Raw genomic sequence first — 14323 nt, forward strand, 5'->3', positions numbered from 1 at the left:
GGCTTACCTACACCCACTGTTTTTTCTTAAATAGTAGCCTCTTTAAAGATTGTCTTAGCAGCATGTACTAATAAGCAGCTTCTTCAGAAACTTGAAGGGTAAATTAAAAGAAACAACATCCCTCACAATAAAACAAATAAAAAACACAGCGGGTTTTATAAACAAGGGCAAAGAATAATGGTCATTCCAGAGTTCAACAACAAAAGAAATAATAAATGTTAGCTGGGGCCCCAATTCAGAAAACAGTGTTCTCTGTCTTCAGATAAAAAGCTAAACAACTTGTGTCCGGGTGGTGCTTGGAATGACTGTCTGAGGACTGAATGGCCCAGGCCAGCCCCCTGGGCCCCGGGCTGGCTCCACTGCTCAGATGGCTGATTCTCTGTGCCTCACCTTCCCCATATGGAAGACTGGAGTGACACACAGTACCTCCTGGACACAGTTATCAAGCACATTAAACTAAAGAACAGAGTCTGGCACAAACATGGTATAAAATGTTGGCTAGACTGACTGATGATTATTATTACCACTTATCGTCTCTTTATTGCCCTAACTTATGACACTCAAGTGTCTCAAAACTTAAAAAGCACAGCTGATTTATTAGCCTAATTGAACCTGCAGGTACTTCCACTCCAATTCTACTTCAGTTGGTTGAAACGGCACATTCCAGTGGCTTCTCCCAGCGTGGGCAGAGCCGAGATGCTACTGTGCAATGTGGTCTGGAGGGCACGCTGTTACCGGGGCATCTGTTGCATAAGGCAGCACAGAGATTTCTTTTATAGGAATGAGCACATCTGAGCACATTCCAGCAACTGTGCTTCCGCTCTTTGTGTCGGGGGGCGAGAGGCTGGCAGGGGTGAGAGGACACGCTGAGTCAGGGGGCACGGTGCGGGGCAGGTGCCAGGATGGTGTGCCGCAGAGCGTGAAGTTGTGGGGCGCGGGGGAGACATGTGGGGCGTGTGGCTGGTACGAGGGCAGACCTCCCCTCCAGCCACTTGAATGTGGCTGCAGTGACCAGCAGAGGGGGTCTACAAGCTCCTGGGCAGACGTGCGAAGCGGGGGGCAGTGTTCTAGTGCCTCCGGCACGTGAAGAGACGGGAATGAGGGTTTACAGAATGGGGTCAAACCTCCCACCTCTCTAGGTCCAGGCAGATACAGCTTTCAAAACAAATCAAAAAGGGCATAGCAATTTCCAGCATATTTTCCTTAAGACACAGCTCATAATTTCACAGATGCTTCACACTGCCGTGGCAAAACCGGAGAGGGCCAGAAACAGGCCGTGAACTGCTGTAAGAATCTGATAAAAACTATAGGGCGTCTCTCCAACCCCGAGACCATTGCCTACGAAGGACTCACCAACCTCCTATGGGCTGAGCGTGGAGCCCTTTGGGTGCAAGGGTCCGGCTATGTATTTCTTTTCAACTGCATTTTGCCCAGATTTTCAAAGGGCAGAAGAGGCAATATTATGGCTTTAAGTCTGTTTAGCACAAAGCTCCAGAGCCAAGCACTTCAAGATCCACAAATACTTAAATGCAGACAGTTTAGAAATCCTGAGAAAAACCACTGAGAAATCAAATACATCATTCTCATTTTCGATATGAGAATTGATGGCATATACTTATTTGGTAACACACCTACTTCATCAAGAGGCCTAAGTTTAGAGGATTAGGAGGTATGGCCATAGATCTCCTGGTGGCCAAGCACCACAGTCCTGAGGGGAAGCTTGAGGTCACCCCTGGGCAGGGTGGAGGGAGGCTGGCTGTACCCACTGATCAGAAGAGAAAGATCAAGGGTCTTTATGCCTGGCCAGCAGGGCAGGGAGACGCTGCTCAGAATGGCCGAGAGACTAGAGCTGGTTTTTTTTTTTTAATTCGTTTTAAAATTCAAGTGTTGTCAAGTTCATCCTTTCTTAGAGCATCGAAGGAACATGCAGACTCTGTTGGACCTATAAACAACAAGGGGGAAGAAAACATGTGTTTGCTTATTCAAATGGGACTAAGTTAGAAGACAGTCACTTGGGGGGAAGGGAGGCAGGAAAAGACCTGTGGCATCTGATGCCGCACTATCCACGCACACCCTCCCAGGAGCAGCAGCAGCCCGAGGCTTCAGGCCACACTGGCCCTGGCGATAAATGCCAAGCCGTGCCCATCCAGCCACAGGCCAAACAAAGCACGAGTGCCCTGCAGCCTTCTTCACACTCTTCCACGTGCAGACAAGATTCATGGACCACTTCCCCACCGCACACACAGTGTGGATGGTCTCTGGACAGTTATTACGAAGAACACAGGGGAACAGTTCCACTTACATGGTTAATGAAGAGACTCTTGCGCTTTTCTCTCACTGTGAAAACAAAAGATGCAACAGAAATGTTACACGCCTGCGTGCTAACCCCTGGCAGGTTGCTGAGGACGGGCCTCTGTGTCAAGGCCCCATCCTTCCACCAACCAACATATCCAACCTGCTCAATTATGACTTAAGAAATGATCTGCACACATGCAGATGTGACCTATGCTAAGAGAGCAGAACATAAAACCACATACACCATAGCACCCAACAAAACCACTGCGCCATAGTTAATGGAGTGGTAACGGCTTCCCAATAACTAAAGAAAACAGTAACTAGTAAAGCTCATAAAATTCTGCATGCAGCCACTAATTAAGATGGTCAACAAAAAGCAGGGCTATTTATTTCTAACCAAAACAGACCCATAAAGGCCCATACTATTAGGGTGAAATATGACACGACCTGGTGACTAGACAACAAATGATAACAATACTACCCATAACTGGATGAAAATACAGGACACTGGACGTCGGAAGCATCACTGGAAACCAGTTACTCTCTGCGCTGGTGCTGGGGGGCCTCCCAGAGCACCCTGCCCCCTCAGGGAGGCCGAGCAAACTCACAACAAAAGCACCCCTTCTTAGAGACCATTCTCACGCTGCTGTGTGTGTGACAGGGTCAGCACCCCACCTTCGTTTCCCAGACCTCAATGTTTCTCAAAATGGGGGCCCTCAACCTCAAAGATGTAGAGGGGGGAGACAGGGAACCCAGAGGAGCTTTTTAACAACCTAGTATCACTGAGTTTTGCATTTTCTTTCCTGAAAACTCCCTTATGAGAGTATAGAGAGTAAGGGTCCAGTCAGGAAGATCCCCTGGAGAAGGGACAGGCTGCCCACTCCAGTGTTCTGGGGCTTTCCTGGTAGCTCAGACTGTACAGAATCTGCCTGCAGTGCAGGAGACCCAGGTTTGATCCCTGGGTCGGGAAGATTCCCTGGAGAAGGGACAGGCTGCCCACTCCAGTGTTCTGGGGCTTCCCTGCTGGCTCAGACCGTACAGAATCTGCCTGCAGTGCAGGAGACCCAGGTTTGATCCCTGGGTCGGGAAGATTCCCTGGAGAAGGGACAGGCTGCCCACTCCAGTGTTCTGGGGCTTCCCTGCTGGCTCTGACCATACAGAATCTGCCTGCAATGCGAGAGACCCAGGTTTGATCCCTGGGTCGGGAAGATTCCCTGGAGGAGGGAATGGCAACCCACTCCAGTATTCTTGCCTGAGAAATCCGATGGACAGAGGAGCCTGGTGGGCGACAGTCCATGGGGTCTCACAGAGTTGGACACGACTGAATGTGCACAGCACAGAGTAACAGCTGGACCATAAAGAACACAGAGTGCCGAAGAAGTGATGCTTTCCAATTGTGGTGCTGGAGAAGACTTCTCAGAGTCGCTTGGACTGCAAGGAGATCAAACCAGTCCATCCTAAGGGAAATTAACCCTGAATATTCAGTGGAAGGACTGATGCTGAAGCTGGAGTGCCAACACTGTCCACCTGATGTGAAGAGTTTACTCACTGGACAAGACCTTGATGCTGGGAAAGACTGAAGGCAGGAGAAGAGGACGACAGAGGATGAGATGGTTGGGTGGCATCACCAACTCAATGGTCATGAGTTTGAGCAAACTTGGGGAGATAGTGAAGGACAGCGAAGCCTAGCATGCTGCAGTCCATGGGGTCGCAGAGTCGGACAGGACTTAGTGACTGAACAACAACAACATAGTAATCAATCAACACAGTTAATAAGCAGGTCACTGGAGAGGATAGAGATATATTTAAATCAAAAGGAACATCAGCTGAAAGGAAAAGGGCAGGTGAGGCTCTTTCACTAAGTGTGGATGTGAGGTCCTTGCCTGTGAGGTGCTGCGCCTGGCGTGGAGAAGAGACCTGCGGCTGCTCCAGAGGGCACATGGATGCTGCAGGCCCCTTGTCCACTCCTTCCAGGCTCCTGAGTGTGTCAGGTCAGCCCAGATGCCACCAATGACAGTGGACGCGAGTGACAGTCATTCACAGGCTTTAGGGTGTACTTTCCAGAAACTCCTTACTTCTAAGGAGCTCCCACAACCAGGTGAGAAAGTCTTACGATTAAGTGGACTCTAATTCCTTACTGTCAACAGAACTGAAGGAGATTAAGACTGAACTGCAGTGATTAGGAGGGACTCTGGATGATAAATCCCTTGGAGTTTTTGACACATAACCCAAGTAGCGTAGAACCTATGGATTCTTAAGTGTTTCACTGCAAACACATCCCCTAATGGGGGTGGCGGGAGGAAGAGCCTAGTGGGCAAGCGGAGGCAAAGAGGAGGAGGTGGTGGCACAGGAGGGTTCGCTCTGCAGGCTGGGAGACAGGGAACCGCACAGAGACGGTGTCGGTTCCTCTTCCTTGCTTTTAACCTGTGAGACTCAAGCAGATCCTTTACACTCAAAGAGAAGACCCAGCATTTGAGGAATGAAGGAAAAACAGAAGGACGAGAGTTGCCAACACCCCAACGATCAGTGGAGGAGGGCAGGGTGAGAGGGAAGGGGTAGATGCACATTCCTGACTCACACCCAGGGATCCTGTGAGGTCGGAGGACCCTGCCATCCGTCTCCCCGTGACAACCACGCCACATGTCACCCACTTAAAAGGCTCTAGTGCCATTCCATGTGAATATAGGTAAAAAGCTTCTGACTGATGTTGGTCTGTACCCTGAATTCACAGGAAGTGAGAACCGAATCTGAAAATGTGCCAGTCGTGTAAGTTGTTTTCATAGTACTATATTAAGTGCAAAAACTTGCTTTTGACTCTCATTTCTCATTGTTCCAAACCTTCACCCCACCACCACTTTCCTGCCTGGCAATACCCTCCCCTCTCCATGGGCTCCCACTTCACCAGGTGAAGAAAAAAATGTCCTGCTTAATTTCCACCCAAAACATTCAAAACTTATCTCACAAGTATTTGATGCCTACAGTGATTTCTTCTTATACACTTAAAAAAAAAAATAAACACACCAAATTCTCTCAGATCTCATCACTGGCCTGCTTAAATCAAGATCACCAATATTATATCAGCATTATGCTACATCAAAGTTGTCACCTAGCCATAACTGAGGAATTATCAGTTCTTAAAATGAACTGCCTTAAATATGTTTGATTATTTTTTATTCAAATTAGGATCTTCTCAAAATGAGAGCTTAGCAATTTGACAAGAGTCACGACTAGAACCCCCAGGACCTCAGCACTGTCACTACGACATCATTTAACAGATTCCTCCACTGCTTTTTTCTGCAGGAACAGGCTGCATTCACTGTACTGTGTGTTTTATCTCTCCTTTGTAGTCAAGGGCCAGGGAACGGTGACATAAGTCAAGGGCTGAAAAGAGGGGAAAATCCCTCAGAAGAAATTCCACGCCACAGAACAACCAGCTTAACACAAGTATGACAGAAGGAAAACATCCACCCCTAGTGTACAGGTTCAATCTGGCTCTCAAATGACACAACTGAGATAATGGTGTTTTTATTTAGAGTTGTATTATGATTTCTTTTTACATACTACCTAATACTTCTGATCTTTAGAGAATTTATGCAAATAATAAATTTTAAAAGGAAAGTTTCTGATTCTCAGGGTAGAAACTGCCTAGAACTATCCCAACTGACTGGCAAAATGAGGACAATTGCGTCAAATAGTAAATTCTAAAAATATGACTTACTATAAAGTAAAGAAACCCCAAAGGGTAACCACCCAAACATCCTTAGTGGTCACTTAAAGGGGATTCTATCTTTATCCTGAGAATCACAGCGACTGGAAAATCAAGACAGGCTAGTTACCAACGTAAGTCTTAAAAAAAAAAAGAAAAAGAAGAAAGAACCTACCGTCTGTTTGAGATTTACTGAGGAATATCGTGCTGGCCCGAGGATGGTCTGAAGGATTGAATTCCATGTTCAAATCTTTAAAGAAAGAAAAAGAAGATATATGAAAACCCATCTGATAACTAGAGGGAGTCAAGATTTTCAATTTTTTTAAACCTTAGATTACTAAGACACTCAAGGATTCTGGAAGAAACCAACAGTTACTGTGTTAATAGATTCTTCCAGGTTCAACTTAGAACACTTAGCTATTTAGAAACTTGAGAAAGTCATACATAAAATTAGACACCTGGCTGGAGATCTATTAGCCCAAAACTCCATTTTCTTTTAAAAAGTCTGTTCTGCACCAAGTTTAACTACAAAATAGCAGGACAAAGTCCTAACACTTAATTAAGGAGAGGTATGTGCTAAAACTGACTCATCTAAATCCACAGTTAAGTGAGTGGTATTTCCTTGTTAAATGTGATTAAAATAGGATATCTCAGCCAAATTGGTATCAACACACTCTGCTTAATTAAGACGGTTATTTTCTGAAAAGGTAAAATTAATCCTTTAGAGCAATAGCTCACACTGCCCATCTGTGGGCATAATCAGGGCCACAGATGTGTTTTGTCTGATTCATTCATTTTCTTTCTTTTTTAATAAATTTGAACCCATGTATAATTTCTGTATTTCAAACATATATCACAAAGGGAAAAAAAATGTATTTCCAGCTTCTCTTGAGAAATCAGATCATTTAGCAACACCGGGCCCCACCCCAATGGTAGCAACTGGCAGGACCTAAAACCCCAGTGCCCAGTCCTCACCCTCTGCCCCACCACCCACTCCTTGGGGCTGTTCTCAGTTCCTCCCCGCTACTGGCATCTGCCTTTGTAATCCTGCCTTAGAACAGTCTCCAAGGGTGACAGGCTTGTCCAGTATAAACAATCAGAATCCCATCACAAGGGAGTTTTTTCAATTAAAAAAAAATTCCATACGGAAAGAATGGTTAAGCAAAAGAAAAGAATAAAGTTACAGGAGGGAAGAGAGAAGACCAAAATTAATGGAAAGTCAGAACGGTCTTCAAATTAGCTTCCAACATCACAGTGAAAACTTTTGAGTTCCATTATTTCAATAAATTTGCAAAGAAATCTAATCAACACCAAGAAAAAACAGAAGGGATCTTATCCTTAGCTTTAATAGTTCATCCAGTCAAAGATAAGAGGAAAGTTGCTGTTGTTGTTGAGGGCATCCAGGGCCCTCACAAGTAGCTTGCTGGGCTCAGGGCAGCCTCAGCTCTGGAGGGTGCTGGCGTGTCTGTGCTTGTGAGTTTTCTCTGGAGCCTGCCTTGAGGGAGAGAATGACGGTGTCTCCGCCTGAGGTGCCACCTGCATTAAGGTGTGGCAGCTCATGACCTGGTGGAAGGTGGGCGTTTGTGACTTGCTGGTGGAAAGAAAGAGAATCAGACCAAGAGAGCCCTCATGGTGCCTGTGGCCCACACTGGCTGGGGCCCTGACTCCTTGTTTGTTTTTGTGTTCTATCACTTCATTTAAAAATATATATATCTACTGTATTTATTATTTATTTATTGGGGTGCCTCGGACCTCAGCAGGTGGGATCTAGTTCCCTGACCAGTGATCCAACCGGGGGTCCCCTGCCTTGGGAGCACCGAGTCTTGGCCCCTGGACCACCAGGGAAGCCGCTCTTTGCTCATTTTAACTTGAGGATCATATCCTCTGAGGTGAGAAGTATCTACCTGCCAATCAGGAGAGAACACAAGGGCAATGGCTTCCGCGTCCGTTCTGAGTGGCGGGTCAAAGCCTAGGTCTCTAAGCCAGTGGTCCCCAACCTTTTTGATACCAGGGACCAGCTTTGTGGAAGACAGTTTTTCTACAGATTTGGGTGGGGAGGATGGTTTGGGGGTGATTCAAGTGCATTACTTTTACTGTGCACTTTATTATTCTTTGCTGTTGTTCAGCCACTAAGTCATGTCTGACTCTTTGTGACCCCATGGGCTGCAGCATGCCAGGCTTCCCTGTCCTGCACCATCTCCCAAAGTCTGCCCAAATTCAAGTCCTTTACATCGGTGATGCCATCAGCCTGCTCATCCTCTGACGCCCTCTCCTCCTCCTCCCCTCAATCCTTCCCAGGGACTTTTCCAATGAGCTGGTTGTTCACATTAGGTGACCAAGATACTAGAGCTTCAGCTTCAGCATCAGTCCTTCCAATGAGTATTCAGGGCTGATTTCCCTTAAGATTGACTGGTTTGATCTTGCAGTCCAAGGGACTCTCACTAGTCTTCTCCAGCACCACAATTCAAAGGCATCACTACTTTGGCACTCTGCCTTGTACCCTGGAGGCAACCCCCGATGGCTGTCACAGAGACCCCTTGGAGGTGACTGTGCCTCAGAGAGAAAAGGCAGTTTTAGATGTGGAGTCCCTGAAGTTGACTTCAGCCCACTCCTTTTTTTAAAAAATTATTTTATTTTATTTTTATTATTTTTTTTTTCCATTTATTTTTATTAGTTGGAGGCTAATTACAATATTGTAGTGGTTTTTGTCATACGCTGACATGAAACAGATCACCAGCCCAGGTTGGATGCATGAGACAAGTGCTGGGGCCTGGTGCACTGGGAAGACCCAGAGGGAGCGGGTGGAGAGGGAGGTGGGAGGGGGGACCGGGACAGGAAACACATGTAACTCCACTCCTTCTTTATGATGATGATACTTATTAAGCTTTCCAGGTGGCTCAGCAGTAAAGAATCCAATGTAGGAGACGCAGATTCAATCCCTAGGTTGGGAAGATCCCCTGAAGAAGGAAAGGGCTGCCCACTCCAGTATTCTTGCCTGGGAAATCCCCTCGACAGAGGAGCCTGGCAGGCTACAGTCCACAGGATCACAAAGGGTCAGACATGACTGAGCGCCTCATACTAATAGAACATTCTAAGAGTCTATCGCCAGACTTTCAGGTGAAAACAGAAATACTCGGTCACAATGCTTCAGTCCACTTTTCGGCTGAGTACAAGGCATGATAGGATCCCTTTATTCAAAACTGGAAAGAAACTGACAGAATTTAATACAGCAATGCTGTGAGCCCCTCATGTCTGTGGGAACTGCACCTGTGGGTTCAATCAACCTCTGGTCAAAAAGAATACATTTGCCACACACGGGCATCTCATAAATAACATTTGTATTGCATATTTACAACACTGTATATAAAATTTACATAGCATTAGGTATTATAAGTAACCTAGAGATGACTTAAGGTGTATAGAGAGATGTGGTCGGTTATATGCAAATCCATGCCATTTTATGAGGGACTTGGGCATCCACGGATTTTGGAACCAATCCCCTGTGGTTACTGAGAAATGACTATATTCTCCCATGCCACGTAGCCTAGCTTTTTCTGTCCTTTCCACAGATGTCATAGCCCTGTTTGTCTCGGCTCTTAAACCAGCACCAGTGCTATAAAGATCCCTGTGATGATGCCTAAGGTAAGTGGGAGTTACAATCCATGACTGACGGTCTGGAAAACCAGAAAAAGGAAAACATGATGGTGCGGCAAGGCCTAAGCAGTGCGGGGTCTAATCAGGATAGATGAGGAGACATAAAAGACGATCTGCAAAAACCAGAAACTTTTACCTCCCACCCACTTTCTCCGCACTGCCTGGTCTCAGGCTGGTCATGTTCCAGTGACTCATCCAAGAGACGAGCTGTTCCCTTCGGGCTTGACAGCATCAGTGAGTAGGGGCCAAAGACTCAAGGACCCCGTGAGCACTCGGTAGTGTTTTAAGACCAACTGCAGTCAGCAAACAACCCCAACTTAACCTCAGATGATCCCATCAGGCCTGTTTCCTATCTTTAGACAAATGTATTTGACATGGTCATAATCTTAAACTTCTAATTTCAATTTTAGGTAGTCATATTGCTAAGTGTGACTGGGATCTGCAAAGCAATGATGAAAAATCAACAAATAAAGCCTGTTCATTTTAAATCAGTTTGGTTTACTTTTATTTTTAGTCACTATTGGCCCTCTGCCTGAAGATCAGTGACTATCTCCATTCATTAGTGCTCCATTCATCAGAACCTGACCCCACTGTTTGCTCCACGGGTTGCCACCGGGCCAGCCCCAATCCCCGCATCCCGCATCAGCACCCCTGTTTATAAACCCTGCTGCTGTTGCCGTGGCAGCAAACTGCTGCGACTACAATTCCGCCGATTCCAAAGCCATCTTTTGTACCCCTGCAGACTTCATGTCTATTTTCACAAATATTCTAATGCACTCACATTTGGTCACTTTCTGTTCTCACTCTCCTGGGGGCACACCTATGCATGGTGGGACTCCAGCCTAGGTCTGTGCACACATCTGACTCACATTCAAGTGCTTTGTCTCTCCATCCACCTCTTTCCAAACTGCCTATCTCTCAGTTTCCTACTCACTCTTGTCCTCTCCCTGTATCTGTCTCCTCTTTCGCTCCAGCACCCTCTCTCCAGTCTCTCCACTGCCCCTTTCAAATATTCTTTGTTAAGATGAACCAAAGGAGAGAAAAGATCCTAAATGTTTAAGGCTAAAGAGAGACTGTTCTGCCAATACAGCAACTACATAAACTATAAGCTCTCACACTACAAGCACCTAGAAATCTGAGATAAAATATAAGACATCCATTGAAAAGCTTAGAGAGTGAGGCAAGGGAAATGGCTCGAGCCTCTAACCAAAGAGTGAAGTGGAGTCTTCTGGCAGAGCAAAAGCTGTCTGGCTGTGTGCCCTGGGTCTCGGGTTTCAACCAAGGTGACCACATGTCTTGGTTCACACCAATTATTCTGACACAATAACCAATTCTATCCTCTTTATTAATAATGTCCTGATTCAGGAAGTTACCTTATTTTAATGTCCTGCAGGGTAGGATATAAGCCAGTAGAGGGGATATAAGTTAGAACAGATGCTTGAGACCCTCAAAGAGATACAACTGCAACAAAAACTGAATTAGAAAACAAAGTTATCTATAAACCCAAATGGAGCTGGGCCTCAGAAGGGGAAACGTCTCCCAAGCTCCCCACCGCCGCAGTGAATGGTACCCACTGGTCTGTCTGAATCTCCAGCACGGTTCTGGAGTTCCACTCTACTCTGCACATATAGTCCAGGGAACCCTGTGACAAGACTTTTACACCAAACTGGTCACATGCCAGTGAGACCCCTGTGTGCCCGGCAGAAGTAACTGCAAACCACTCTGGAGAAGTCTGCCTCTCTGAGCCCCTCCAAAGACAGGCTCCTCATCCCAAATGACATGACTCAGAGGAAATGATCCATCAGAAGTGAGAGTCAAGAGACACAACAAATGATGCAACTAGAACCTGGATAATAGAGCTGGTGAGAGACGGCAAAATAAGCACAAGGTACTTAAAGTCCAGGAGAGAAAAAGATAAAAATGTATAACTGAGGATGACAAGATTGAATTCTGGCTTCTCTTCGGCTACCTGAGCAAATCACTTGAAGATGATGGTGACAATCTGACAGGCCACCGGACCCTGTGATGATCAGAGACAGTGCTGCCTAAGGCCAATGGGATTTGGGGGCCCTGTGGAAAGGCTGAGCGGGGTCCTCAGCCCTACAGATCAGCACTGCGGACAGAGACCGTGTACAAAGTCCAAATGCTCAACAATAATCAACAAACAAGCTGAATAATGGAAATACAAAGAGAATGATTAAGTGAAGCAGCTCTTCTCAGCTTTGTTTTTTTTTTTAAAGAAAAACTGGCAAGAACTAACCATTAACTCACATGTAGATTAATTCAAAGAGAAAGAATCTCCTAGCAACCAGCCTCTCCTGAGGCCTGAATCAATGCTATCACTGAACAGGAAAAAACACCACTTGGAACATTGATGTTTTAATATCAGGACAATAACTAGGTCTAGTATGGGCAATATTGGTAAAATTGGCTACTGCGGACAGCTAAATGACACCCTGAAAGTCAGCAAAGACACTTTATTCAACGGTCAATAAATATTTACTCAGAACCAACTTGATGCAGGCATTGCATGCAAGAAATACAAAGTGACACTCCCAGGGCCCCCGGAATGCTGAGGCCTGGGGGCGGGGAAGCAGTCAGGGCGGGACGCTGCCACAGAACCCAGGAGTGAGCTGAGGCCGCCGTGAATCGAGTCAGACTCTGTGTTGAGTGAGGAGCGAAGGATGTGGGGGTGCTGGGGATGAAAACATAAACACACCAAGAACACTCAGGCCACAAAAAGATTCATGTCTGATTTTAGAGGCAGGTGGGACTGAATAACATCCGGGACAAATGAAGTCTGTAATACTGAGATTTCCCAGTAATAGATCCGACAGCATTTCTACTTTCAAACACAAAACCACCAAAAGCTCACAGGTGCTGTAAAGAACACAGAGCAAGAGGGTGGCAAGAGATTCTCTGATCAATTCTCACCAAGTAACCCGAAGCAATCCCCAGTCACCACCACACATGTAAATGAGGGTCACATGTGGAGCAGATGCAGAAAGGCTGAGAACAGAAATCATGGTTATATAAATCAGGAATTATCTGAAAGCATTTAAAGAGGGGAAATAAACCAGATAAAAAACGAAAATAAGATTACAAAAGGATATCACGTGAAAGACAGGAAAACAGAAGATGTAACGCGGGGCAAATGCAGTGTGAGCTATGTGTGAGGAGGCCTGCTGGGTGAGTGACACCAGAATGTGGGCACCGAGGTGCGACGCCCAGAACTGTCTGAGGTAAAGAAAGACCTGGCTCCTACTCGGCGCCGACGACGCAGGAGTAAATGACAGGAAGGGAACCAGTCTGCCTCTCTTACAGCAAGTCTATTCCACAGACTCTGAAGACTGTTCTCTCAGTTCCAATATGTCAGCTGAGAGCACGTCTACAGTTCCAAGAGGTCAAACTCATACTCTGCAAATGAGATCATCACCCTTCAGTATTTTCCTCACGTTTAGACCTGATCTATATCTTATATGAAGAACGTTAAATCCAGAATTTACCTCCTACTTCAATCTATAACTTCAACCTGTCAATTCTGGGGAAATATATAGAAGGGAATACTGTGGCCTCTGAGGGTCCTACTTGACTCAGACACAAGGAAATGGGATGCAAAACTAATAATAAAATCTGAGAGGCAACTGCCAGGGCCGAGCCGTTCTGTATTTAATCAGGTCTGTCGCGGTTCAGAGGGATAGAAGACAGGCAGCCGGACGGACAAGACGTGCATTCAGAAGAGCCACACCGGAAGATCCAGGTAAATAAATGTGCCTCAGGACCTGCCATCACAGGCCTGCTGCTCGGTTCACCAGCATCGAACAGAAACGGTCACATTTCATTTTTAAAGCTGAATCAGTAATAAGTCCAGCACGAGAAGCGTGGTGCTGACTCTCTTCTGTTCCATCTGAGGGCTCAGCGCTGGGCACGGCAGGCTCCAGTCCAGCAGCACCGAGACGCAGAGAGTTCTCCCTCCAGCCATCCGGCGGACGGTGGATGCAACTCGACGACTCTAGGCACGTATGAGTTCAAGCACACACACCAGCACACATGAAAACCCTCTGTCCTCTGCAAAACCCGAGACACTGAGACACGGGGCACAGGCGGCCAAGTGCCCGGCCTGCCACTAAAACAGCCATTGCGACTGCAGAAGAAAACAAGGCACAAGTGACTGGCGCAGCTCACTCGGGGTCCCTGGTTTGCCAACCTAGTAAATAGCGTTCAGTCAGTATGCCAGAACCAGGGGCTCCGCACCTGTCCTGTTCCTCTCCTCTCTAGATCCAGTGAGAGATCAGGGCCGGGGAGTCAGGCTCCGAGCCTGCTCGGTGTCCCCCAGCCCGAGCGGGGCAGCCAGGGGGCATCTTCTCTGTGCTGGCAGCATGGTGGCGACCCCGGGGGGAGCAGAATACGAGCAGGCCCTCTGGTAGGTTTCTTGTGACGGAGAAGAGGAGGGGAGAATGCCACATTTATTACATTTTTCCTACCGCAATCTGCCAGGTTTGGTGAAAACAGATTTTTAAGGCAACATTTTTCTCAGCATTCCAAGAAATCCATGATCAACCACATACCCTGGTGACTGTGTTCGAAATAGGAAATGTCACTTGTTTGCATGATGCAATGAACTGCCCTTTGAGAAGGGGAAAACACTAGCAGTGATTAACTTTGATT

General features: G+C 46.6%; 1 protein-coding gene across 5 annotated transcripts in view; it reads right to left on the minus strand.

The window, feature by feature from the left end:
• CCNY (cyclin Y) overlaps positions 1 to 14323 on the minus strand; it is a 115553-nt gene that overhangs the window by 28943 nt on the left and 72287 nt on the right. For all 5 annotated transcript variants that reach the window (XM_070472008.1, XM_070472004.1, XM_070472006.1 and 2 more), the window contains 2 exons: positions 6177 to 6251; positions 2303 to 2337 (listed from right to left, as the gene is read on the minus strand). In XM_070472008.1, the coding sequence (XP_070328109.1) occupies positions 2303 to 2337; positions 6177 to 6243 (102 nt within the window). In that variant the 5' untranslated portion in view covers positions 6244 to 6251. The remainder of the gene's footprint in view (positions 1 to 2302; positions 2338 to 6176; positions 6252 to 14323) is intronic.

This window comes from Odocoileus virginianus, chromosome 9 (genome assembly GCF_023699985.2).
Source record: "Odocoileus virginianus isolate 20LAN1187 ecotype Illinois chromosome 9, Ovbor_1.2, whole genome shotgun sequence".
Taxonomy (NCBI): Eukaryota; Metazoa; Chordata; class Mammalia; order Artiodactyla; family Cervidae; genus Odocoileus; species Odocoileus virginianus.